At 37.0% G+C, this 25,683-nt stretch overlaps 1 protein-coding gene across 1 annotated transcript in view; it reads right to left on the reverse strand.

The window, feature by feature from the left end:
• The window catches only part of LOC105868769 (A disintegrin and metallopeptidase domain 3-like), a 116,821-nt gene extending 93,462 nt beyond the window's left edge, over positions 1 to 23,359 (reverse strand). Inside the window, exons 1-4 of the mRNA XM_075997197.1 lie at positions 23,223 to 23,359; positions 22,707 to 22,789; positions 17,559 to 17,614; positions 128 to 206 (exon numbers count right to left, since the gene is read on the reverse strand). Coding sequence (XP_075853312.1) covers positions 128 to 206; positions 17,559 to 17,614; positions 22,707 to 22,789; positions 23,223 to 23,277 — 273 coding nt within the window. The 5' untranslated portion in view covers positions 23,278 to 23,359. The remainder of the gene's footprint in view (positions 1 to 127; positions 207 to 17,558; positions 17,615 to 22,706; positions 22,790 to 23,222) is intronic.
• Positions 23,360 to 25,683: the final 2,324 nt, after the last annotated feature.

The following is a 25,683-nucleotide window of genomic DNA, read 5'->3' on the forward strand; positions in this document are numbered from 1 at the left end:
CACATTACATTTCGGTTTGTGATCTGTTTGCTCAATAATTCTGTGGACTATAAGACATTAATTTGCTCTCTCACGGTGGTACCTTAACCACATAAAAATGTAAAATTTGGCAGAAACTAAAACTTACTTTTGTAAATGAAGAATCTGGATACATTGCTCCCGATTTGTTGTATAAATACACGAGGAAACGTGGGTGTAAAAATGACCTAGTTCAATCAAAATAATGAAAGCTTATTGTAATTATATCATTAATAAAAATAACTTGGAACAATAAAATTTCACAAAATTTACTTTCATTTTTCAAGCAAAAATATCCAAAACCTAAATAGACTTACCTCTTCATTATTTGGCTGCATTCTGATAGCATATGTGCATATTTTAACATAAGAAAAATAATAACCTGTATAACCCAGAAACAGTATGGATGCTTTAATGAATTCAAAATGACCAACTGACAAACACAGAGTTATTTTTGGAATTAGCCAGGACTTCCATATTTCAACCACAGTTTTCTTTTAAATTCAACTGTCAATAATTTCATGGCATAAACACCTTAGTTAATATTTGCTAACATATAGCAATAGATTGGTTGCATTAAGTAGTTTTCATGAAGTTATACTCTGTTACAAACAACTCCAAAACTGGCTTAAAACTTTACTGGCTTAAAACAATAGTGTGTCGTCCACGACTTTACTAATGATTTAGCTCTATGCTAACACATTAGGGTGATTACAGTTAACAATAATTTATTGTATATTTCAAAAAAACTAGAAGAGTAAATTTGGAATGTTCTCAACACAAAGAAGTGAAAACTATTATAGGTGATGAATATCCCAATTACCCAATTTGATCATTACACATTGTATGCCTATATCAAAATATCACCGGTACCTTATAAATATGTGCAACTATTCTAATATTATGCATCTATAAAAATAAAATAAAGAAGAAAAAAGAATGAATAAATAAAATGATAAAGGAAATAATCTCTTGAAAGAAATGAAGGACTAATGACATATCAGGGAGGATTAATGAAACACCCCTATGACACACACATACACACACACAAACATGCATAAATGCAAGAACAAAAAATCATGTACTAAAAAAAGCATTTAAGATAAACTATATAGAACTTTAAAAGCATTAAAAAGGACTCACAAATTCTACACATCACTAAGATATTATTTAATTATGAGAACATAAGGGATATTTGAAAACAGGCACAGAGTGACAAAGCATGTAATCCATGTATTCTATCTGAAGGAATAATCTGAAAATTCTAAATAAGCAATATCTGGGACAGCATACAAATTTAGAATATAACAGACAATAAAATGAAGCAACTGTAAACAATAAAACTAGCACTGGAAAGACTTGTAAAATGCAACACAGTTGTTAAGTAAAGAAACCGAAAGCACTGAATTTGTATCTTAAGTGTAAAAACTATTTTTAAAAATTCTATCTATAGGATTCCTATGTTACAAATTCAAAATGTGAGAGACATAAAAGAGGAAAGCCAAATCCATAAAATTAAACACGAATATAATAACTTATATGAAAATTTAAGTTTTGTAGTAATAAGACAGTCAATAATCTGGGCAGCATATTTGTAACACAGAGAACAGATAACAGGTTAATAAAATGGTAAACAAAAATGCCCATGAGTTAATAATGGAAAGAATAAAGGAAAGAAAAACAAAGATGCATCATAGATTGAAAACAAAGAACCGAAAATAAATGAATAAAAGTAAATCCAAAGATAAAACAAAAGCTTAAGAAAGGTAATTCAATTAGAATGGTTAGTAAACATTTGAAAAGATATTACCTTTTACTAATAACCAGAGAAATGCACATTAAAACAACTGTAAAATAACAGTTTTTCATCTATTAGTTCACAACAATGAGTGAAAATACTCATTTTGTCAAGAGTAGAGAACAGAAACATTCTGAATTCTTGGTGACAGTAAAATTGGCATAAATTTTTTGAAGTAAATAATTTGCAGCATACAACAAACTTGAGTGTTTTCTTAGTTACAGTCTATCAATTTCACAGGCACTAAGAATTCACAGTCAAGGTTATCCAGAAAAGGCTTTTCTTGCTGTTGTTAGTAAATAAAATCAATGAAGTAAATGAAATATACATAGAAAACTATAAATAAGGGATAAATATAATTAATGAGGTTTAATTATAAACTAATGAATTAAATTAATATGTAGCCATATGTAGTGAATTAATGATAGCTACAACTACACATAAATAAATGAACTCATTTTGTGCATATCAGTAAAAATGAATCTCAACAATATTATGCAAAATACTGCATAAAAACCAACCACAAAACCATAACAATATAAAATAAAAGTATTTATTGCTCACAACTTCTAGGTCATGTGAGGGTGGGCTGCTCAGTAGTTCTGCTAATAATGGCCAGGCTTGCCTAATCATCTGGAAGTCAGCTGGATGCTGGCTGATCAAGGATGGTATGAATAGGGAACCCTGGCTGTGCTCCATGTGTGTCTATCTTACAGCCAGCTAGCTCAAGTATATTTTTGTGGGGATGGCAGACAAAACAAGATGGCCATCAGAAAAGCACAAGAGTTTCTTCAAGCCTCTATTTAAGCCAGCTAACATCTCTTTGCTTAGATATCAATGTAAATTTCAAAGCACAGGATAGACTACATAATTTGTGGGGCCCAAGGTAAAGTAAAAATGCAGGACTCTTTATTAAAAATTGTTAATAATCTCAAGGCAGTAAGAATAGAAAGTAAACTAGGAGTAGGGTCATGCTAACCATGGTATCCTCTAGGACAGTACACACATAAACTTGGCCTTGCACAGATAAACTCAAATCCAAGGGCTAGGGTTGAGGAGCTTGGGGGAAGACGTGGTAGGTCTTCCTAATGACCACGTGGAAGGTCATTAAATATGGGATGAAGAGTCAGGTATGTTATTATCAACATGCTGGGACTGAGAGTGTTGGAGCTGCCATTAGCAATCCCATAGTCATGGCTGATGTGTCAAGTTGTCTGATCCTGATGACAACTATTTGACATGTGAGTGGCTGCTGGAAAGCATTTACAACTCTTGAGAAAATATGATGCAACAGAGAGTTAAATGCTATGACTACAAGAAAAATAATGGCCACAAATTGAAAATTTTTCCAGAGCAAAAATTCCCAGGAGCCAACATTTAACCAATTGGATAAATCACAGCAGGAAGTAGTCCCTATCTGAGGAAAGATTCCATGTGTTCTCTAAGATCCTTAAATTTTGGCAACAATTCCTGATTTGTTAATACAGAAAAAAACACTTGTCATCTATTTGGGCACAAGATCCTCACTGTTGAGCAGTTAAAGTATCAAGAACTCTTCTATACTTCGGACTAATACTGAGGCCACAATATTTATTTCTGATTGTACTGGTTGAAGAGAATGTAAAGTGTCATTAAGACTTTTTTCAAGAGTTGCTGAAAGATTAACAGGTGATTTTTATAATTTACAGACTCTGAGAAAGGTCTCTTACAAAAGAAAACAACCCAGAGTTCTTTGTATGATTGAGTTTAGAAGACAAGGAGAGGTTCATTTGTAATTACTGTTATATGAATAACATATGAATGAAGATATCTTTTTGATATAATGGTTTATTTTCCTTAGGGTAGATATGCAGTAGTATGATTCCTAGGTAAAATTGTAATTTTATTTTTAGTTCTTTGAGAAATCTCCACAGCATTTTCTATAGAAGTTGTACTAATTTACATTCCAACTAACAATGTAGAAGAATTCCCTTTTCTTTACATCCTTGCTAAATTGTTTTTTTCTTTTTATTTATTTATTTACTTTTTTATAGTTTTTTACTTTTTTTACTTTTAAATAACCATTCTTACTGATATAAGATGATATCTAATTGGGGTTTGAATCTGTAGTTTTCTGATGATTTAGTGATGTGGAGCATTTTTCAGTTGTTTGTTGGCCATTTGTGTGTCTCCTTTAGAAAACTGTCAATTTATGTCCTTTGTCCACTGATTTTTAATTTCAACATATTATGGGGGTACAAATGTTTAGGTTATGTAGATTACCTTTGCCCCCCCTCCCTGAGTCAGAGCTTCAAGCATGCCCATCCCCTAGACGGTGCACATCACACTCATTATGTATGTCTATACCCATCTCTTCCTCCCCTCTCCCAACTGCCCAACGCCCAATGAATGTCATCCCTATATGTGCACTTAGGTGTTGAACAGTTAAAAACAATTGGATAGTGAGTACATGTGGTGCTTATTTTTTCATTCTTGGGATACTTCACTTAGTAGAATGGGTTCCAGCTCTATTACCGTTGATATTTGGTTCTTTTTGTTGAGTTGTTTGAGTTCCTTGTAAATTATGGATATCAATTATTCCCGTGACATTCATAGCATGTAAATATTTTCTCCCATTCTGCTGTCTGTTCACTGTTTTTCTTTCTTTTGCTGTACAGAAACTCTTTAGTTTAAGTTTCATTTGCCTATTTTCATTGTTGTTGCTTGTGCTAGTATAAAAATAGACACATAGATCAAGGGACCAGAACAGAGAACCTAGAAGTAAACCATATGTCTACAGCCAACTGGTATTTGACAAAGTCAACAAAAACATACACAGGGGAAAGGACATCCTTTCCAATAAATGGTGCTGGGAAAATATGGATTGCCATATGCAGAAGAACAAAACTGGACCTCTATCTTTCATTATATTCAAAAAGCAGTTTAGGAAGAATTAGAGACTTAAGTGTAAGACCTGAAACTATAAAAATATTAGAAGAAAACCAAGTGAAAACTTCTGGACATTAGTCCTGGCAAAGAATTCACGACTATAACCTCAAAATTACATGTATTCTTTTAGATACCAATTATTTTTGTTCCAATTCAGGTATGTAACATTGTTAGTTCAATAAGTTTTCATAAATAATTTATAGAGATCATTCAAATTCTCATAAGTAATTTTATATATTTCATTCAAATTGTGCATTTTAATAATTTCAGTGATAGCTGACTTGGCACAGAAGTCTGCTAATACACTCCATTGGTATTCAGGTTCAATTCTAAGAGAATGAGCTTCAATTTTAATAATAACACACTGTGCAGATAGCAGAATAGCATCAAGAAGTTCACCATTTGGGATCCATTTTTATTGGGGGTCCAACTAGATACGAGAACCCCTAATCATTTTCATACCATGTCAAGATCATGGAATACTCCAAGAGCATATCTACTGTCTGTATAATTAACTGATTTGTCTTTAGCTATATTACAGGCTCTAATGAGAGTTTATAACTCTGCAGGTTGTACTGATAGAAATTTGGAAGAATTCCCTTTTTTTATTAATTCACACTGAATAATTAATGCATCCTGCTTGGTATTTCCTTCTGTATTTTTGGCATAAGACCCATTTAAAAAAGTATCAATTTGGGATTCTCTAAAGCAGTTTCCTGTAAGTAAATGTGAGGCATCAGCAGTTGTGATACCACATTCTTTGCCATCCTCAGGCAGAGGCAGTAAAATGGCAAATTTAAGCAGATTACAGCCATTGAGATGGAGAATAGAAGGTGACAGGAGATCAATTTTGTAACATGTCATTATTCTGCTTGCTGAAAAATGTTGGGTCTAATAAGAATTTATTAATTTTTTGATAGCATGTGGAACTTGAAATTAAAGTCCATTTGTTAATACTAGTTGAGATAAAGTTTCTACTAATTTAGCTGTTGCTGACACTGTTTTCAAACAATTTGGATATGTTTTGGCCCCTGGATCCGATTGAAAGTTATGATAAGCAATGATGCTATGTCTTCCTTCATGTTTTTGAGTAAGGATTCCCAAAGCCTGATTATCACATTGGCGAAAAAGTACAACAAAAGACTTTTGTAAGCCCTAAAGCTGGAAGGTTGTTGTGACGTCAGGGTTTTGTTTTGTTGTTGTTGTCGTCGTTGTTTTTGATTGAACAGTTGTTCATGACTATCTTCCCATAACACAGGCCCTAGGACAGAGTTTTTTGTAAATTCACATAAGTGAGATGCCAGCAAATAAAAAGTCGGGACCCAAGACCTACAGTCTCTGACAAGTCCCAGGAAACCTCTTAATTGTCTCTTAGGTGTGGGTATAGGGAAACCTTGGAATTTCTTTTCTATTTCAGGTGAGAGCAAGGTTTCTTTGCAGTAAGATTATGTTTTAATTTATAGAATTTTTCTCTAGAAAACAGAAGTTTTTTCACAGAGGCCTGTGGTCCTTGTAAGCCAGCTGCTATAAAAGATCAATTGGATCTATTTCAAAGTCTTCTTCAGTAGGAGAACATAACATCAAATCATTGACATATTGAATAAAAGTGGAATTTCTAGGAGATTGTAAAGTTGACAGGTCTTGATGTAATGCTTGAGAGAAATAAAATGGGGCTTCAGTGAAACCCTCTGGCATCACAGCCCAGGTGTATTGTTGATTTTTCCAAGTAGAAGCAGACAAGTATTATCTCTTCTTGTTAACTGGCATACCAAAGACATCAGAGTAGAGATCCACAACTGTGAACAATTTAGATTCTGTAGGCACATTCAAAACAAAGTGCTAACATTTGGAAACACAGGGAATCTTGGTATTACAATTTTATTTATTGCATAAAAGTCTTAACTCTTCAACATCATCTATTTGGTTATTCCACAGGGAGGATTGGAGTGTTACAGTTACTAGTGCAAGGAATTATAAGTCTTTGTTTTATTGTTGTGTTTAATTGGTGAAGATCCTTGAATTGCCTCACATTTTTTGAGGTATTTAGACCATGGTTTAGGATAGTGTATTTGGAATTTTACCAGTTCAACATTTTCAATTTTCCCTATGTGAGCTGAGGAAGAAGCATAAACAAATTTGGGTACTTCAGAAAGTTCAGGGGTTGTATATGTTTCAATATTATGAATTTCTGCTTAAAGGTAACAGAGCAGTTCAGATGTAGGAGAGTCAGGAAATTCTAAGATTATTTCTCCCTTTGAAGAGAACGCTGTATGTTTTCTAAATTTAGAAACCAATTCTCATCCCAGTAAATTTACTAAGTGGTTCAGAGTAGAAAGGAATGCTTTTCTCAGAATAGTCCAAGCACTATTTCAACTGGCTCAGACATGGGGAGCCTTTGAACTTGACTTGAAACTTTCAAAAATATTTTCTTTACTCCACAGGATATTTTGGTTTATTAGGGTGGGGTTTACAGTGAATAAAGTGGCCCTGGTAGCCACCACACTGTACAGCACTCCACATTAATTTTGATCTTTGTTTCCTCATTTTTGTTTACAAGTATTATGGGAAGTAACTTATAGAGAATCCCTCAGAACCTCGTTAGTGTTGATTGTTGTCTCAAGAGTCAAGCCCTTGAGGATTCTGTCTAATGGGAAAATAGTCTGGGCCAAAAGGGGTAAGTTCATTAGGGGTCTGAGTTAAATGGCTGGTGCAAGAGAGAACAATTTTATTCTGATCGCCTGACTTTTTACAATGATGGCAGACAACTAGTGGCACAGGGTTTCCATGTTTAGGATATCTTGATTTTAAGTTATACTATGACTCAGGAAGTCTTCATGTTCTTTGACCCTAAGGCTATAGTAGCTACAAACACATGAACATATTAGCCTTTTTTTTTTTTTTCCGGCATATTATGGGGGTACAGATTTTAAGGTTTCAATAAATGCCCTTTCCCCTCTCCCCTCACAAGTCTGAGTCTCCAGCATGACCATCCCTCAGATGGTGGACATGTCACTCATTATGTATGTATACACCCGCCCCCCTCTCCCCTTCCCCCTCCCCAATACCCTATTACTGTAGTACCTATGTGTCCCCTTAGGTGCTACTCAGTTCATACCAGTTTGCTGGTGAGTATATGTGGTTCTTGTTTTTCCATTCTTGGGATACTTCACTTAGTAGTATGGGTTCTAGCTCTAACCAGGAAAATATTAAGATGTGCTATATCACCATTGTTTCTTAGAGCTGAATAGTACTCCATGGTATACATATACCACATTTTATTAATCCATTCTTGGATTGATGGGCACTTGGGCTGTTTCCACAGCCTAGCAATTATGAATTGTGCTGCTATAAACATTCGAGTGCAGGTGTCTTTTTTGTAGAGTGTCATTGGATCTTTTGGGTAGATGCCCAGCAATGGGATTGCTGGATCAAATGGTAGATTCACTTATATCACTTTAAGGTAAATCCATATTGCTTTCCACAGAGGTTGAACTAGTTTGCAGTCCCACCAGCAGTGTAGGAGTGCTCCTCTCTCTCCACATCCACGCCAGCATTTGTTATCTGGAGACTTTTTGACAAAGGCCATTCTCACTGGAGTTAAGTGATATCTCATTGTAGTTTTGATTTGCATTTCCCTGATGATTAGAGATGATGAGTATTTTTTCATATGTTTGTTGGCCATTCTTCTGTCTGCTTTAGAAAAGTTTCTGTTCCAGTCCTTTGCCCACTTTTTAATAGGGTTATTTGATTTTTTCTTACTGATTGTCATGAGTTCTAAGTATATTCTAGTTATCAGCCCTTTATCGGATACGTAGCATGGAAAAATTTTCTCCCATTCTGTAGGTTGTCTGTTTACTTTTATGACTGTTTCTTTTGCTGTGCAGAAGCTTTCTAGTTTCATCATGTCCCATTTATTTATTTTTGTTGCTGCTTTGATTGCCTTTGGGGACTTCTTCAAAAACTCTTTGCCTAGGCCGATGAGTAGGAGAGTGTTTCCAACATTTTCCTCTAGAATTCTAATAGTTTCATACCTTAGGGTTAAGTCTGTTATCCAGCGTGAGTTGATTTTTGTGAGAGGTGAAAGGTATGGGTCCTGTCTTAGCCTTTTACAAGTGGCTATCCAGTTTTCCCAGCACCATGTATTGAAAAGGGATTCTTTTCCCCAGCGTATGTTTTTGTCTGCTTTGTCAAAGATTAGATGGCTATATGAGGATGGTTTTATATCAGGATTCTCACATCTGTTCCACTGGTCAATAATCCTATTTTTGTGCGAATACCAGATTGTTTTAATTACAACAGCTTTGTAGTATAGTTTGATATCTGGCATATTAATACCTCCCATTTTGTTTTTGTTGCCTAGAATTGCTCTTGATATTCAGGGTCTTTTTTGGTTCCATACAAAGCGTAAAATTATTTTTTCTGTATCTGTGAAGAATGCTGATGGGATTTTAATAGATATTGAGTTGAATCTGTAGATCAGTTTGGGTACTATAGTCATTTTAATGATGTTGAGTCTGCCGATCCATGAGCATGGAATGGATTTCCATCTGTTTACATCTTCTGCTATTTCCTTCCTCAGTGTTTCATAGTTCTCCCTGTAGAGGTCTTTTACCTCCTTGGTTAAGTATATTCCTAGTTACTTTAATTTCTTTGTTGCTATTGTGAAGGGTATTGAGTCTTTAATTTAGTTCTCAATTTGATTGTTGTTGGCGTATATTAATGCCTCTGATTTCTGTGTATTGATTTTGTATCCTGAGACTTTACTAAATTCATTTATCATTTCCAGAAGTTTCTTGGTTGATTCTTTGGGGTTTTCTAAATATAATATCATATCATCAGCAAATAGTGAAAGTTTGATCTCTTCTGCCCCTATTTGGATACCTTTAATTCCACTTTCCTGTCTGATTGCTGTAGCCAGGACTTCCAACACTATGTTGAATAGAAGTGGAGATAGTGGGCAGCCTTGTCTGGTTCCAGTTCTATGTGGGAATGCTTTCAGTTTTTCCCGATTCAGTATCATGTTGACTATGGGTCTGTCATATATGGCTTGTATCATTTTTAGGTATTTCCCTTCTATGTCGATTTTCTTAAGTGTTCATATCATAAAACGGTGTTGAATTTTGTCAAAATCTTTTTCTGCATCTATTGAGAGAATCATGTGGTCTTTGTTTTTGCTTCTGTTTATGTGGTGAATTGCATTTATAGATTTACGTATGTTGAACCATCCTGCATCCCTGGGATGAAGCCCAGTTGGTCATGATGGATTATTTTTTTGATGAGCGTCTGGATTCGGTTAGCTAAGATTTTGTTGAAAATTTTTGCATCTATATTCATTAGGGATATTGGTCTGTAGCTTTCTGTTTTTGTTGCATCCTTTCCTGGTTTTGGTATCAGAGTAATATTCGCTTCATAAAAGGTGCCAGGGAGGTTTCCATTCTTCTCGATGTTGTGGAATAGTTTCTGTAAGATAGGTAGTAGTTCTTCTTTGTAAGTGTGGTAAAATTTGGGTGTGAAGCCACCTGGACCAGGACTTTTCTTTTTAGGGAGATTTTTAACTGCTGTTTCTATTTCAGCTGTCGAGATTGGTCTGTTCAGGGAATCTATTTCTTCCTGGTTGAGCCTAGGGAGGCTGTGTGTTTCTAGAAATTTGTCCATTTCCTCCACATTTTCCAGTTTGTGTGAATAAATATTTTTGTAGTACTCATAAATTCTATCTTCTATCTCTTCGGGATCAGTTGTGATATCTCCTTTTTTGTTCCTGATGGAGTTTATTAGAGATTTCTCTTTTCTGCTTTTCGTTAGCTTAGCCAGTGGCATGTCAATTTTGTTTATTTTTTCAAATAACCAACTTTTTGTTTTGTTGATCTCCTGAATAGCTTCCCTGTTTTCAATTTCATTTAGTTCTGATTTGATCTTGTTGATTTCACTCCTTCTGCTGGGTTTGGGGCTGGTCTGTTCTTCTTTTTCCAGCTCTTTGAGTCATTTCATTAGATTGTCTGTTTGTGATCTTCTTGATTTTTGGTTATAGGCATTTATGGAGATAAACTTTCCTCTCAGAACTGCTTTAGCTGTGTCCCATAGGACTTGATATCTTGTCTCTCCATTGTTATTTTCTTCATAGAATATTTTTATTTCCGTCTTGATTTCTTCATTTATGAAGTAATCATTTAGTAGGATGTTGTTTAGTTTCCACGTTTTTGTGTAGAAATGTGAGTTTCTGTTAGGGTTGATTTCTACCTTTATTCCACTGTGATCTGAGGAGATACATTCTATGATTTCTATTTTTTTAAATTTCTTGAGGTTTACTTTGTGTCCTAGGATATGGTCAATCTTAGAGAATGTCCGGTGAGCTGATGAGAAGAACGTATATTCACTGGATTTTGGGTAGAATGTTCTGTAAATGTCAGTCAGTCCCAATTGTTCTATAATTTTATTTAAGTCCCTTAGTTTTTGTTAATTTTCTGATTGGAGGATCTGTCTTGTGCCGTAAGTGGGGTGTTGAAATCTCCGGTGATTATGGTATTGCTATTAATCAATTTGTTTAGATCCAGTAAGGTTTGCTTTATGAAACTGGGTGCACCTAACTTGGGTGCATATATATTTAAAATTGTAATCTCTTCTTGTTGAACTGCGTCCTTCACCATCATATAATGACCTTCTTTGTCTTTTACTACTTTAGTTGGTTTAAAAACTAAATCGAAATTAGAACTGCCACACAAGCCTTCTTTTGGCTACCACTTGCCTGGAATACTGATCTCCACCCTTTTACTTTTAGTCTATATGCATCCTTGCAGGTTAGATGTGTTTCCTGAAGACAGCATATACTTGGCCTGTATTTTCTTATCCATTCAACCAGCCTATGTCTCTTGAGTGGAGAGTTTATGCCATTCACGTTTATTGAGAGAACTTATAGGTAAGATAGATTACTGTTCATTCTGTTGGGTTGGATGTTGTTGCTTTGATTTCTCTTTTGATCCATAGAGATATCTGGCCTTTAATCTTTGGGTGTTGGTTTTTTTTATATTCGTGAGTTTCTATTATGGTGTTCCGTGTGTAACACTGTTTTGAGTACTTCTTGTAGGGCTGGTCTTGTCTTGGTGAATTCTCTGAGGCTTTGCTTGTCTGGGAATGTCTTAATTTCTCCTTCATATACGAAGCTTAGTTTTGCAGGGAATAAGATTCTAGGCTGGGCATTGTTTTGTTTCAGAAGAGTGAGAATGGGGCCCCAGTCTCTCCTTGCTTTTAAAGTCTCATTAGAGAAGTCTGGTGTCATTCGAATTGGCTTTCCCTTGTAAGTTACTTGCTTCTTTCTTTTTACAACTCTTAGAAGGGCCTCTTTAGTTGATATCTTGGTCAGTCTGATGACTGCATGACGTGACGTCTTCCTGTTTGCATTGAATCTCCCAGGGGTCCTCTGGGCTTCTTGAACTTGTATATCGAGATTTTGAGCAAGGTCTGGGAAATTTTCCTCTATTATATCTTCAAAAAGCTTGTCCAGCCCTTGACTGTTGTCTTTCTCCCCTTCTGCTAACCCTATGACCCTCACGTTAGGTTTTTTCACATAATCTCACAGCTCTTGTAGGCTTTGCTCTTTTCTCTTGTTTCTCTGCTCTATCTCTGTGACTGATTTATTTAATTGGAAGGTGTTATCTTCAATCTCTGAAATTCTTTCTTCTGTTTGATCTACCCTGTTCTTGAGACTTTCCACAGTATTTTGTAATTCCCTGAGTTGATTCCTCATCTCCAGGACTTCGGTTAAAGATTTCTTCACTGTGTCGATCTCCTTAGTGAACCTTTGTTCCATATCCTGGAGGCTTTTTGTAGTTTCTTTGTGTTGATTATTGAGTTGTTGTTGCAGGTCGGTGAGTGTTCTTATGATCCACATTCGAAATTCTTCTGTCATTTTGGTTGCCAGGTTTTGGTTGTTGTCTGTTTCTAAGGGGCTGGTGCTCCTCTTTGGGGGTGTGTTTTCCATTTGTTTCTTCAGATTTCTGGAGTTCCTTTGCTGATTTCTTCCCATTTTGCTCAGTTGTTGTTTCTTTCCTTTAGGTTTTCGTTTGGGTATTCATACGTCTTGTTTAGTTTCTGACCCAGTAGGTGGTGTTGCTCATTGGCGGCAGCGTCGCTGGGCTGGTGACTGCAGGTCTCTCTACCTGCTGGGGAGCCAGCAGTCCAAGATGTAGTGGAGGGGAAACAGCCAATTACCATACCCTTCCCGCTGGTCTCCGGGCTGCTCCGGCGTCCTTCCGTCTTCTGCCCCCTTAATTACACAGGTGGAGATAGATGGCAGGAACTGGAGCAGTTCCTATCTCAGCTCCACCCCCAAGGCGGGGCTAGAAACTTTGGAACCGAAGGCCCAGCTCCAAGTCACCAGAGTGTGTGGGTTGTAAGGTCTCTCTGTCTTGTATTCACCAAAGGCAGCCACCTACTAGGCTTGTTCCTGCACAGGCAAACTCCAGGGCCTGGACACAGAGCGCAGGAGACCTGTGCAGGGAGAGACTGACCAGAAGCAGGCAGGCAGTCAATGGGACCCACCTATCCCTGTCTTTTGTCTCTTTAATTCCACAGGTGGAGATAAGCGGCAGGAATGAGAAGAGTTCCTATCTCAGCTCAGCCCCCAAGGCGGGGACAGAGACTTTGGAACCACAAGACACTGGAGCAAGGTGGATGTAAAGTCTCTCTGCCTTATAGCCACTAAGGGCAGTCTCTCACGAGGCTCAGCCCTGCCCAGGCGGGCTCCACACTCTGGACACAGAGCGCAGGAGACCTGTGCAGGGAGAGACTGACCAGAAGCAGGCAGGATGTCAATGGGACCTATCCCTGTCTTTTGTCTCTTTAATTCCACAGGTGGAGATAAGTGGCAGGAATGAGAACAGTTCCTATCTCAGCTCTGCCCCCAAGGCGGGGACAGAGACTTTGGAGCCGAACACTCAGTCACAAGACACAAGACGGTGGTAGACATAAAGTCTCTCGGCCTTATAGCCGCTAAGGGCAGCTTCCTTCTAGAAGCTGCCCTGCCCAGGTGGGTTCCGCACTCTGGACACAGAGCGCGGGAGACCTGTGCAGAGATATTGTCCTGCAGCCAGACCCACCAGGCCCCGTGTTCTGTCTCTTTAATTCCACAGGTGGAGATAAGCGGCAGGAACGGGAGCACTTTCTATCTCGGCTCCGCCCCCAAGGCGGGGATACAAACTTTGAAGCCAAAGGCCTAGCCCCAAATCCCCCGGTGTGGGGGTCGTAAAATATCTCTGCCTTATAACCACTAACAGCTGCCTCCTGCAAGGCCCAGCTCTTCCCAGGCGGGCTCCACACTCTGGGCACAGAGCGGGAGAACTGGGCAGGGTGAGACTGACCAAAAGCGGTCAGGCAGGCAGTCTATGGGACCTACCTATCGCTGACTTTGGTCCTTTTAATTACACCGGTGGAGATAAGTGGCAGGAATGAGAACGGTTTCTATCTCAGCTCCGCCCCCAAGGCTGGGACAGAGACTTTGGAGCCCAGGGCGGGGCTCCAGGTTGCAGGAGAGTGTGGAATGCAATGTTTCTCTGCCTTAAATCCGCCAAGGGCAATCTCCCCTGTAGCACTGCCCCGTCCTGGCAGGGTCCACCTTCTGAGCACAGAGTCAGTGCCACTTGTGCAGCAAATGACGGTCCAATATCAAATTGGTGGAGTAGTGGCACGTACCGGCGCTCTCTCTGCGCCTCCTCTCCAAACCCCGAGCCCAAGTCAGCGCTGGAATGCAGGGGCGGGAGTGGTGCAGGAGGGGCAGAGGGAGGGCGTCCTAATGGATCAAGGAGTCTAACTTAGTGCAATCTGACCTCTCAGTGCTATCCCAAACCTCCTCTATATCCAAAGTCAAAGCCTCCTTCTGTGTAAACTCCCCTTGACCTTGACCTGGGAGTGTTCTGCAGGGAGATGCCGGAGCCGGCTCTGGTTCCTGCTGCGCGGACCCTCCCCCACCTTAAACTGCGGCTGCTGTGTGCTCTGGCGACTCAGCGCGTTCCCTGCTCTAGTCTCCTCTCCACACGGTTTAGTCCCGCGCTGCCACTTCTCACCAACTTCAGGCACCTCCTGGCCTACGTGGAAGTGGAGTTCGGTGTGGGAGGGGGTGTTTCTCAGCACAGGGTAGGGCTGGCGCCACTGCCAGCTGGCAGCAGCTTAAGCTGCGCCTCGCTCCCTCCCTGATGTGTGCCTCCGAATCCCCCAGTTTTGCGGAAGAATGATCGGTTCACCTTTGCTTTAGGCTGCAAATGGTCATATCCCTCCGTTTCCTCTTGAATGTCTGCAGGCTTGGGAAGCTGGTCTCCTGGAAGTACAGATCACTCGAGTGTGGCTATCCGCTTTCTTCACTTTTCACTCTGGGAGCAGAGAGCCAGGAGGGCACCCCTACTCCGCCATTTTTTTCTCCTAGCCTTTTGATTACTTTCTTTCAGACCCTCATATTTTTTCTTTTCTAAAGTTCTCTCAAAGTATCCATCCATGATCACCAATTCAGCCATATCAGCGACTTCCCATCCAGTTGTATACTTTTATTTAATTAGGTCAACAAGCTCTGGCTGAAGCCCATGAATGAATAAGGCTAAAAGGCCTATTTCCATTTCTGGCAGAAAATATTCCATGGTATATTTTCAGTATGAAGTGCTTTAACAAATGAAATTTCCAATCTAGACCTATAGTCAAAAACTAATTTATCTTTTTTTCTGTTTGCATAATTGAATAAACGACCAATCAGTTTTCTTGTAGAAAGAAAATAGGAATAGCTTCTAAAAGTTCTTTAGTTGTTTTTCTGGCATCTTTTGGGCCATCCCAAAAGATACAGCTTTTGAAGGGTCAGCAATACTTTCTGTAGACGTATCCCCCTGCAGTGGCCATACATTTACTTGCTTCCCGGGGTCCCTAATGTCATGTGTATCAACTGATACAGCTCAGGAAGCCCGGGGTCATATATATGCTCATATGAGGATTCTAAATGTTTCAGAATATATTCATGGAATTTCTCTATTTGGAAATTCTTTTGCTATGGCTCTGAGTTCATATTTTGGCCACAGAATAAAGTAACACCCATATCTGGCTGTTCTGAGAGCCTAAGTTTGTAAGTCATCAGGTTAACTTCCTTCTTCTCATTGTCCCCAGGGTGAAAAAGCATTTGAGCAAAAGGATTGGCAGTTTTCAGGCCAGGATGGTGACTGAGCAAATGGGATGGGCTCAGAAGTATTGAGTAGGGGAGGACTAATAATGTTAACAGTCAGCATCACATCAGTCACCACTTATCTTTTCTTAGCTTTCCCTTCAATCTGCCGTGTAAGTTTTTCATTTACTTTATTAGCCTTTTGTAAGGAGTCTTTTAGAAAGGCAGTTTTGAAATGATTATCTTTTAGAAGCCTCTGTATGCCAATAAAAAAATGCATCCCATTGTTTCTGAGGTGTTCAGGACTCCTTTGTTTTCAATGTGTTCCTTATATGAACAATTTAATCTAGATTAAAATTTCCCCACTGTGGCCACTACAAATTCTAAATCATCTCTGACGAGGTACACCCATTTCTGTAGAAAGGCTTAGGTTCTCAGTCCATAATTCTAAACCCAGAATTAGCTAGAGTTCCAGACAGAGAAGTTGAGACTCCTTAGATACTAATGAGCCCATAATACCCTTCCTTTTAAATTTCACCTACCTTTGGCCTCCAGCTGGACTTCAGTCTATAGCAAACTGCAGTGCAGCCTCTGGACCCTAACCTGGGTTCCAGACCTACTCTGGAAGCAAGTACACTGTAATGGACCTAGTCTAGGTCCTGTTAAATCCCAATCCAACCTCTGGGTCCAATCTGGAATAAAATTACTGAAATTCAACACAGGACTCAAATTGCAGAGATCAGCAATCCAGTAGGGACTTACCCAGCGGCCACCAAATGCAGGGAGAAAAATGTGAAAACAATGGGCCCAGCAAGTATATTTCACCTGGCACTGAGATGCTCACTGGGGCCACGGGGTGTCTCCTTCAGAACCCACTTGTCTGACACTAAGTTGTTGAAAGAGGAATTGGAGGCACAATAAAAATTTATGGATTTCATTTCTGGAAATGGCAATTTATGAATTGGAAGCCATGAAACTAAAAGAGGTTTAGGGCTCCAATGAGAAAGCATTAGGCGGAGGATTTATCTGGTGAATACAAAACTATAACAAAGAAATTATTTCATTGGTCAAAGATATAAAAAATGTTTCCTGTTTTGGTTTACCTTGTTGGAAAGTCCCTGGTGAGTTGGCTGCCTTTGATTGAATGAGATTCCCCTTTGTTTTTCTCTAACACAAGCATTTTCTGGAAATGACCTAAGTCACATTTCACTTATGTTTGCCATTTAAGCAAGGTTAAAGGTAGCTGGTTTTAAGACCAAGCTGGTGTTGTTTGCTCAGGGATTTTTCAGGCCTGGTCTACATTTTAACTTGTCTTTAACATGTGGAATATCAAGTAAAATGCTTAAAAGCATATAAATACACAAAATGACATGTGCAGATATCAAAAATATTGAACCTGTACAAATAAAAATTATACTCTTAAATGCTACATTTATGGTTGTATTTTATGGAGTTAAATAATTTCATTTGTCTGACATGAATTAATATTTACATCATTAATTAGAATATAGCTAGATTATCCAATTTAAAATGACAACTTGAAATTCAAGTCTAAGATGAAACTCAGAGAAAACAGAACATGTTAAATAAATATATTTATTCTCCTCTTTAAGCTCAATTTAGGGCAGTATTGTAAAAATTTAAGATACACTAAAAATAACTGAACTTAAAAAAATGGCCACTTACTGTTTTTCAAGATGGAAAGTGTATGTTTTCCCTTCAATTTTGATGAGATAAGTGATCTGTAACAAAGTATTCAGAGAGAATATAATTGTTAGAAATTCTAACTTCTTTTTTTTTTATTTTGAATATCAAATATTTTCCAACAAATGAAATTCTAACTTCTTAAAAGTAAAAGCCTATAATTCTTTGAAATGTATATACTTTTTCATATAAATGTAATTATATCTTGCATATATCAAAATTGCATGTATGACAGAATTACTCAATTATATTTAAATAAAATCAAGAAGTCTAAATCTGTTTCAAATCTAAGACCATTAGTCATTAGCATTTATTAACTATCATAATGAGACATGAATTTAAAAGGAAGATTACATTTAGAAATGCTGAATACTACTAGCAGAAACTTGAATTTTGTTATCTTGTTCTACTTTGCAGTTTCCAGCACAAATAAATTGAAATCAAATAATGCAGCGCAGGTTCCCTAAGCTAAGAATACAAGAATGATCCCCTAGTCACCAGAAATGCTACCCAGAGATAATCCTCGTCTCCCTGTTCCCTCTGAGAACTGCCTCAGCTAAACAGGGTCATCTCATGCAAAGCCACAACTTCCTGTGACAGCTCACATTTAAGTAGAAGTCCTCCCACGTAGTGACGTTTTGCTGTTACAAATAGATTTAGTACAGTGATACCTTCATGATAAATTGGTCCCTCTATCAATAATAAAGGTCCCTCTTATTTCTAGAAGAACTTTTTAAGGCATTTTTATTTAATCCAACTTTATTGGGATATCACTGACATATAAAATTTGTATGTACCCCTAAAGTGTACTTGATGCATACGATATAACGACACATATAAACTGTGTCTGCTTGTCTCACGTAGCATAATGTCCTCTAATGTCATCACTTAGAAAGAATTAAGATTCTGGAAATAAATCCATAAAAATGTCTTTTTCTCAACAGAGGTGCCTATTTAGTTAAATAGAGAAAAAGGAAGGTATTTTCTGTAAATGGAGTTAGGTCAATAGATACTTGTATGAGAATAAATAAAGTCATAGAAGTATGCCTGTGCCTTGTGCATTAATAAAATTTAGAGACGATCACACACGCACAAATATTGAAACCAAGATTATGAAGTTTTTCACAGACAATACACTAAAATATTTCCATGTCCTTGAGTTGGCAAATAATTCTTAAATAGATTGAAAATGGCTATAAAGTAAATATTTGATTAAATGGATAACATCAAAATTAAAAACTACTGTTCATTATAAGGCACCATCAAGAAACTTAAGACAATCCCTACAAGGGAGAGTGATATTTGTAATTCATATCCGACTGGCCCATAAATATTCAACAAGTCACTCATCATCACTATTCATCCTGGGATGCAAAATAATCCAAGAAAGATAGAGAAAAATAAAATAAACACATTGTCAACAATCAAAGATTGAGAATACCAAGTATTATAAAAAAAAATGAAACAACTAAAACTCTCATGCACTGCTAATGGAAAGGTAAAAGAGTATAATAATAACCACACTAAGAAACAATTTACCAGATTTCTACATTTCTGCTCTTACTCTATAAACCAGATTTCCCTACTAGATATATGCTCATGAAAGCACACAGCAATGAAATATTTGTTTCTTTATAGCAGATTTATTTGTAATGTTTACAAACTGTAGACGATTATCTAACAAGAGGTTAAAAATCAATTTTTAAGATACCATACAATTACTAAATGTATGAAACACCTGAAACCTGAGACAACACAGACAAATCACAAGAATAGTAGGTTGAATGAAGAAGCCATACACACAAAGAAGTGCTACCGGTACTGTATGATCTCTTTCATCTGAAGTTAGAGTTGGATATAGCAGAAAAAGGCAACAGAAGTTTCTGAGGAGTATGATCTGAGATAGTGCAAACAGGAGTTCAGACATGAAAAGAAATTTCAGATTTGTGCCTTTTGATAAAATTATACACATTTCTCTAATAATATAATCTGCAATGGGAGTGAGGGATAGGATTTCAGTAAGGTTTCACTTTTTAAAATAAGATACGAGGCCGGGCGCGGTGGCTCACGCTTGTAATCCTAGCACTCTGGGACGCCGAGGCGGGCAGATTGCTCAAGGCCAGGAGTTCAAAACCAGCCTGAGCGAGACCCCGTCTCTACTATAAAAAAATAGAAAGAAACTAATTGCCAACTAATATATATATATAAAAATTAGCCGGGCATGGTGGCTCGTGCCTGTAGTCCCAGCTACTCGGGAGGCTGAGACAGGAGGATCGCTTGAGCCCAGGAGTTTGAGGTTGCTGTGAGCTAGGCTGATGCCACGGCACTCACTCTAGCCTAGGCAAGAAAGCTAGACTCTGTCTCAAAAAAAATAAATAAATAAAATAAAATAAAATAAAATAAGATATGAGTATTATTAATACTGTTTATTTCAACTTATGTAAGCTTTGTTAAGATATACTTTCATAAATTTAAGTATTTTCCTTAAATTATAATTTATAGGCATATTTTCATCATTATATTTATTGTTTAGTATATGTTTTCATTTCAAATATTACATATTTTCCTTCTTTTTTCTTTAGTCTGTCTCACTGAATATGTTATTAATATGTTATTTCCATTATTTAAATATTTTTAGTCATAAGTTATGACCATAACTCAAATTTCTGCAGGTAACTGATTAATTCTTGTCCTTTATCTATGGTATAATATCCATTATTATTTATGATTTCTTCTTCAACCCATAAAATGTACGGAAATGCATCTGCAAATTTCCAAATGAATTTTCCCATCTTTTGTTAAATTTTACCTTAATAGAATTGTTACCAGATAATGAATTTTATACTATCTGTATTTGATTTTTAATTTTCTCTCTTTGCTATCATCAACATTTTGTTCAATGTTTTACATATTCTCAAGAAAAGTGCACTTTATTTACAGTGGAGATTGAGCTGAATTACAACTGGATTAGAAAAACTCTATCTTTATTTCTGGGGGTGCATATAAGTCTGGATGTTGTTGACTCTTGGCCAAGACAAAAGTAGTGAGATTTTTAGTGGGCTTTTTAGGGGACAAAACTACCCTAGCCAAGTTAACTTCTTCAATGTTTGTCTATTTTCACAAGGCTGGCTTGGCTACTCCAAGAGTCAATGAAACCTTCTAGGTGAGTTCCCCAAAGCCAAAATTCTTCCCACACATCTCATTGGTAAAAGCCAGAGACTCAGCAAGTTCCAGGAGCAAAAAGATAGGGCTCACAGAGATCTCACTGTGGATGTTTTTTTATGTTTTTTGGTTGCTGATGCTTTCCTGAATTGTCTTCTTGTTACACTATATGCATTGTCATCAAATAGAAGCCTTAAATGTGTGATACTCTGTAGACTCCAGTGAGATCCCCAAAATACCAGAGCTAGAGAAAACAATGCAATGCATTCAGCTCATTGGGTTCACATTCCATATGTGTCCATTGACTAACATATTTATTTTTGTTCATATTTCTTTATCAGTATTTTTATGATTTTCCAACCAGCATTTGAGCAAAACATTCTAAGATTGCACTGCAAAAATGGATCTGATGATTTCTCCCTCTCGTGCTACCAGTTTTAGCATTATATATGCTGAGGGTATTTTATTAAATTCATGAAAATTTATAATTGTTAGATTTTCCTAGTGAGCTAAATATTTTATCATTACATAATACTGCTTACCTTTATCCCTCAAAATTGTGTGTGTGTACTATCTGCTGTTGTTTTTCTGATGTTACCATGGATAATCATCTTTTTTCTTGGTTAGCATTTTCCAACTATACAGTATGAATTCCAAGACATTTTAAACTCTAAATACTTATGGTTTGTTGTAGTATCTTTATAAATACATAATCATTAGACTTTTTTTGGTACCAGAGAGTTAGACAGACCACACAGACTATAAAACTTGCCTTAGTGTCTGAGAGTTTTTCAGTTGACATTTCAATATTCTTTTCAGACCTTCCTACTAAAATTAAATCTATACTTCTTCCTTCCTCAAAATACAATGTCCTAACCAAAACTGGTAAAACTTAGTAAAAGAGAAGTCAAAATCAATAAGAAATGAACAAAAAAAAAATTCAAATAGTTAATATAGAACACATAAAGGCACAGCATCTTTAAAACTTGACCAAAATATACTCTAAGGGGACATTCACTAGGATGCTCACATTAGCAGAGATAAAAAGATTGAACAAAGTCTGGTGAGGTATCAAGAATATATGCATCATCATTGTTTGCTAGTTAGAGTCATATGCAATGCAACTTTTCCAAAAGACATTTTGTAATATATACTCAAAAAATTTACAGGCTTGCCCAGTGATCTTATAAAAAAAACATGATCCAGGAATGTTTATGAAACTATCCACATGCCAAAAATTTGATAAAATATGGTATTACATGTATATGACATAACAGGCAGTTATATGAAAATGAAAGAGCTATATTTATCATCTTAAAAGTAAATCCAACTTTATAAATAAATGAAAAAGAAAATAACACTCATATATGATCATTAAAATATATGTGAACATGTGTGTGCATTCTAAATATTCACATATTCAGCTCTTCTATATTTGGAGCCTGATGTGGACATTCACTTCATTTACAACTCTCTGTACTAATCTAAATTTAATTTTATCATGTACACACCTTATTATTTTAATCAGATTAAAATGGCATTACTTCCATTTTTACAAAGGATTTATACATACATTTATATGCAAATTTAGGCATGGAGATATTTTCATATACTGCCATTTTAAAATAATATTACTTGGTAAATATTAGTATGACCTTAATATATAAAAATACACATTTAAATGTACATGTTTTCTAAAAGGGTCCAATAAACCGTATATAAAATTTTGTTACAGGAATTTGGGGCATTTTTTCTGAGTCTCTGTTTTAAAATAGTTATACGTCATTCAGGTATTGACAAATGAAAAAATAAAATCAAACATTTGCTCTCATTCAGGCCAAACAGCTCTTCAGCACAGTAAATTAGAACAACAAATGAAATTTCACAAAGGGATACTACTGAATTAGGACCATGTAGTTAAGCAAGAATAAAACATCTATAATATTTTTAAAGTGGCTTCTTAATTACATGCATTCCTGAAACATCGCCATCACTGGTGTTTGTCTCAATCTTCTGTGGCACTGTAATTTGCAGAAACTGTGTTTCAGAATCTGTAGTAAGGAAAAACCTGTGTGAGAGCCTTCCAGGCGAACAGCAGCATCCTCATACTTCACCTGTGCTCTTCATCTCACATCACTCTTTACATTTCCAACACACTCATACACGTACACACATCAAAAAAATAAAAATAAAGTACTCTGTCCAATCCCAGGGAGAGTCTCCCGTGTAAGCGGGGGCTGGAGGTTTCCGACCCCACCCAGTGTCCCTCCTTCCCCCACCTCCCCAGGGGACAGCAGGCCTCAGCTGCGAGGTCCAGCAGCAAGAAACAGCTGCCCCTGCTCTGCCCTCCTGCGGCTCTGCAGCTGGGGCGGGCCTGCGCCCTCTCCCCTCCCCGACAGACCAGCCGGCCGGCCGAGCTTCTGGGACAAGGAGGGCACCCCGAGCGGGAAGGGCGGCCCTGGCCCTGGCAGGTGCGGCACTCACGCTGGCCGGAGCTCAGCCGGCCCAGGCCTGCGAGGACCAGCAGCAGGGACAGCATGATGACAACGCTGCTGGTCTCCGCAGGGTGGTGGCCGTTGGGGGTGGAACAGCTGCAGCTCAAGGTCACAGGTCCCCGGATTCTCCCCTCGGTGGGGGAGGGGCAAAGGGAGATGGAGGCTCAGGACAGGGGTGGGGTGGGGGGTGGGTAACAGAAGCCCCTCGGGGATACCCCCCAATCCCCCCCAGATTGCTGCACTTGCAGAGGCCTGCCAGACCCTGTGCTACCCGCCCTGTGGGCTTTGTTTTCCAAAAGGTTAAAATTTAAAAGGTATTCAGAGGTCACATAACGGTTATAAAGCACATTTTCCTCCTCTAGGCCATAGGCTGGTGAAGCTCTCGGTAATATCAACATTTGATTACATCGTTTTCTGGTACAGTGGCTGAATTACTGTAGCAAAGGAGACCCGAAAAAAGAAACTCACAATATGTGTAGTGGCAGCCAATTGCAGCCATATCTACTTCTAGTTTTCTACTGTAAGTCTCAGGTCAAAACACACACATACAGTAAAAAAAAATAAATAAAACATAAATTTCTTGGAAAACTAAAGATTCCAAATAAAATGGTAAGTCTAAATATGTGTATGTTTTACTACTCTAGTATTGATTTATAACAAATATCATTCAAACAAAAATCACAAGTAGGTAATTATTCTGTAAACAAACAATCAAATCTATAACCCCTGCTCTTTGGAAGACTGATGCAGGAGGATCACATGAGGCCAGGAGTTTGAGGCTGCAGTTAGCTATGATCTTGCCCTCTAGCCTGGCTAACAGAGAGAGATCCTGTCTAAAAAAAGAAAATAAAAATCCAGCGCCAAATCCAAATACATTTATGTATTCGCTTTTGTACACTTTGGTTTCTTAGAAAAACCTCTGCCTTAGTTATTCCTTAGGGACACTAAATGAAAAGCTAGACATAAATTTTTCCTGAGTCTGGGTGCATTTCTTTGTTCTCTTGCTGCATAAAAAAATTGTCACAAACATAGTAGCTCAAGGTGATACACATTTATTATTACATCTTCCAGTTTGTGTGGGTAGAATTCATATTCAACAGAAAATCAATATAAACAAGGCCATCAATAACAAAGATATTGAGACTTCTAGATAAGGCTATTAAAACAGCTATTATAACTGAATGATTTAAAAGAAATTATGAACATAGTGGAGACTTAGAAAGAATCAAAATACCAAGTTGAAATTTTAGAGCTAAGAAATAGACTATCTCTATTGAAAATTTCATTGGCCGTACATAAGAATATCTAAGACAATACAGAAATAAAATCAATAAACTTGATAATAAGGCAATGAGACTATCTAAATAGAAAACATAAAGAAAAAAATGGCTGATAAAAATATACAAAGAAACAGGAACATGTGGAACAATATAAAGAAATCTATCATATATGTAAACAAAAGTCCCAGAAAGAGAGCAGAGAAATATTTAAAGGAATAATAACAGCTAATTTTTTCCGAGTTTGGTGAAAATTGTATTCTAGAAAACATTAAGATTGCCAAGAAGAATATATACAGACAGGCTACATATACACCGATCCTAACTACATCAAGACTAAACAATTAAATAAAATGTGCTAAAAAGTAAATCATGAAAGCAGCTAGAAAAAATATATATAACTATTTTCAAAGAATAATAATGATAGTCTGAGACATCTCACCAGAAAATATGCAGGAAAAAGATGAAAAATTGATGACTTTCAAGTGAGGAAAGAAAAAATAAATCAGAAAAATAAATCCTAAGTGCAGAGATCAACCAGAAAACTACACAAAAAGAATTTTCAAAAGACTTTCTTTAGGAAGAAGGAAAAGAATATCAGTGAAAAGCATAGAAAGAAATGTTAAATACTTTGAAAAGTACATAATATTACTCATTTTAAATCTAAGGATAATTAATTTTATAAATGGAAAGACAATATCTTCTGGAGTTTTTTCATAAGAAGAAAGTTAATATATGACAATAGCAGAAAGAATATGAGAAAGCAAACAGAATTATATTGTTTTAAAGTTCTATATTATGTAAGTTGTATTATATTGAGTATAAATATAAGTTAAAGACCTATATGGTAAAACCGTGATCAATCACAGAACAGAAAGGAAAATGGAGCTCCAAAGGGCTATTAATGAACACTAGACAATTCAAAAGAAGTAAAAAAAGAAAAAAATACAATAGAAAGAATGTAGATTACTAGGGTGTATTTTTTAAATATCAAAAAGATAGATATAAACCCAAACATAGCAATACCTACACTAAATGTAGCAATTCTAAACATGCAGATAATAAAATTGAGTCATGTCAGCAAGACTATGGACAGAATAGTGTTATAGTCGAGATCTGCAGGGCCGTGGGACAGAGAGACAGAGTCACCGAGGCTGTATTATCAAAAGGAGT

Source organism: Microcebus murinus, chromosome 24 (assembly GCF_040939455.1).
Source record: "Microcebus murinus isolate Inina chromosome 24, M.murinus_Inina_mat1.0, whole genome shotgun sequence".
In the NCBI taxonomy this organism is placed as follows: domain Eukaryota; kingdom Metazoa; phylum Chordata; class Mammalia; order Primates; family Cheirogaleidae; genus Microcebus; species Microcebus murinus.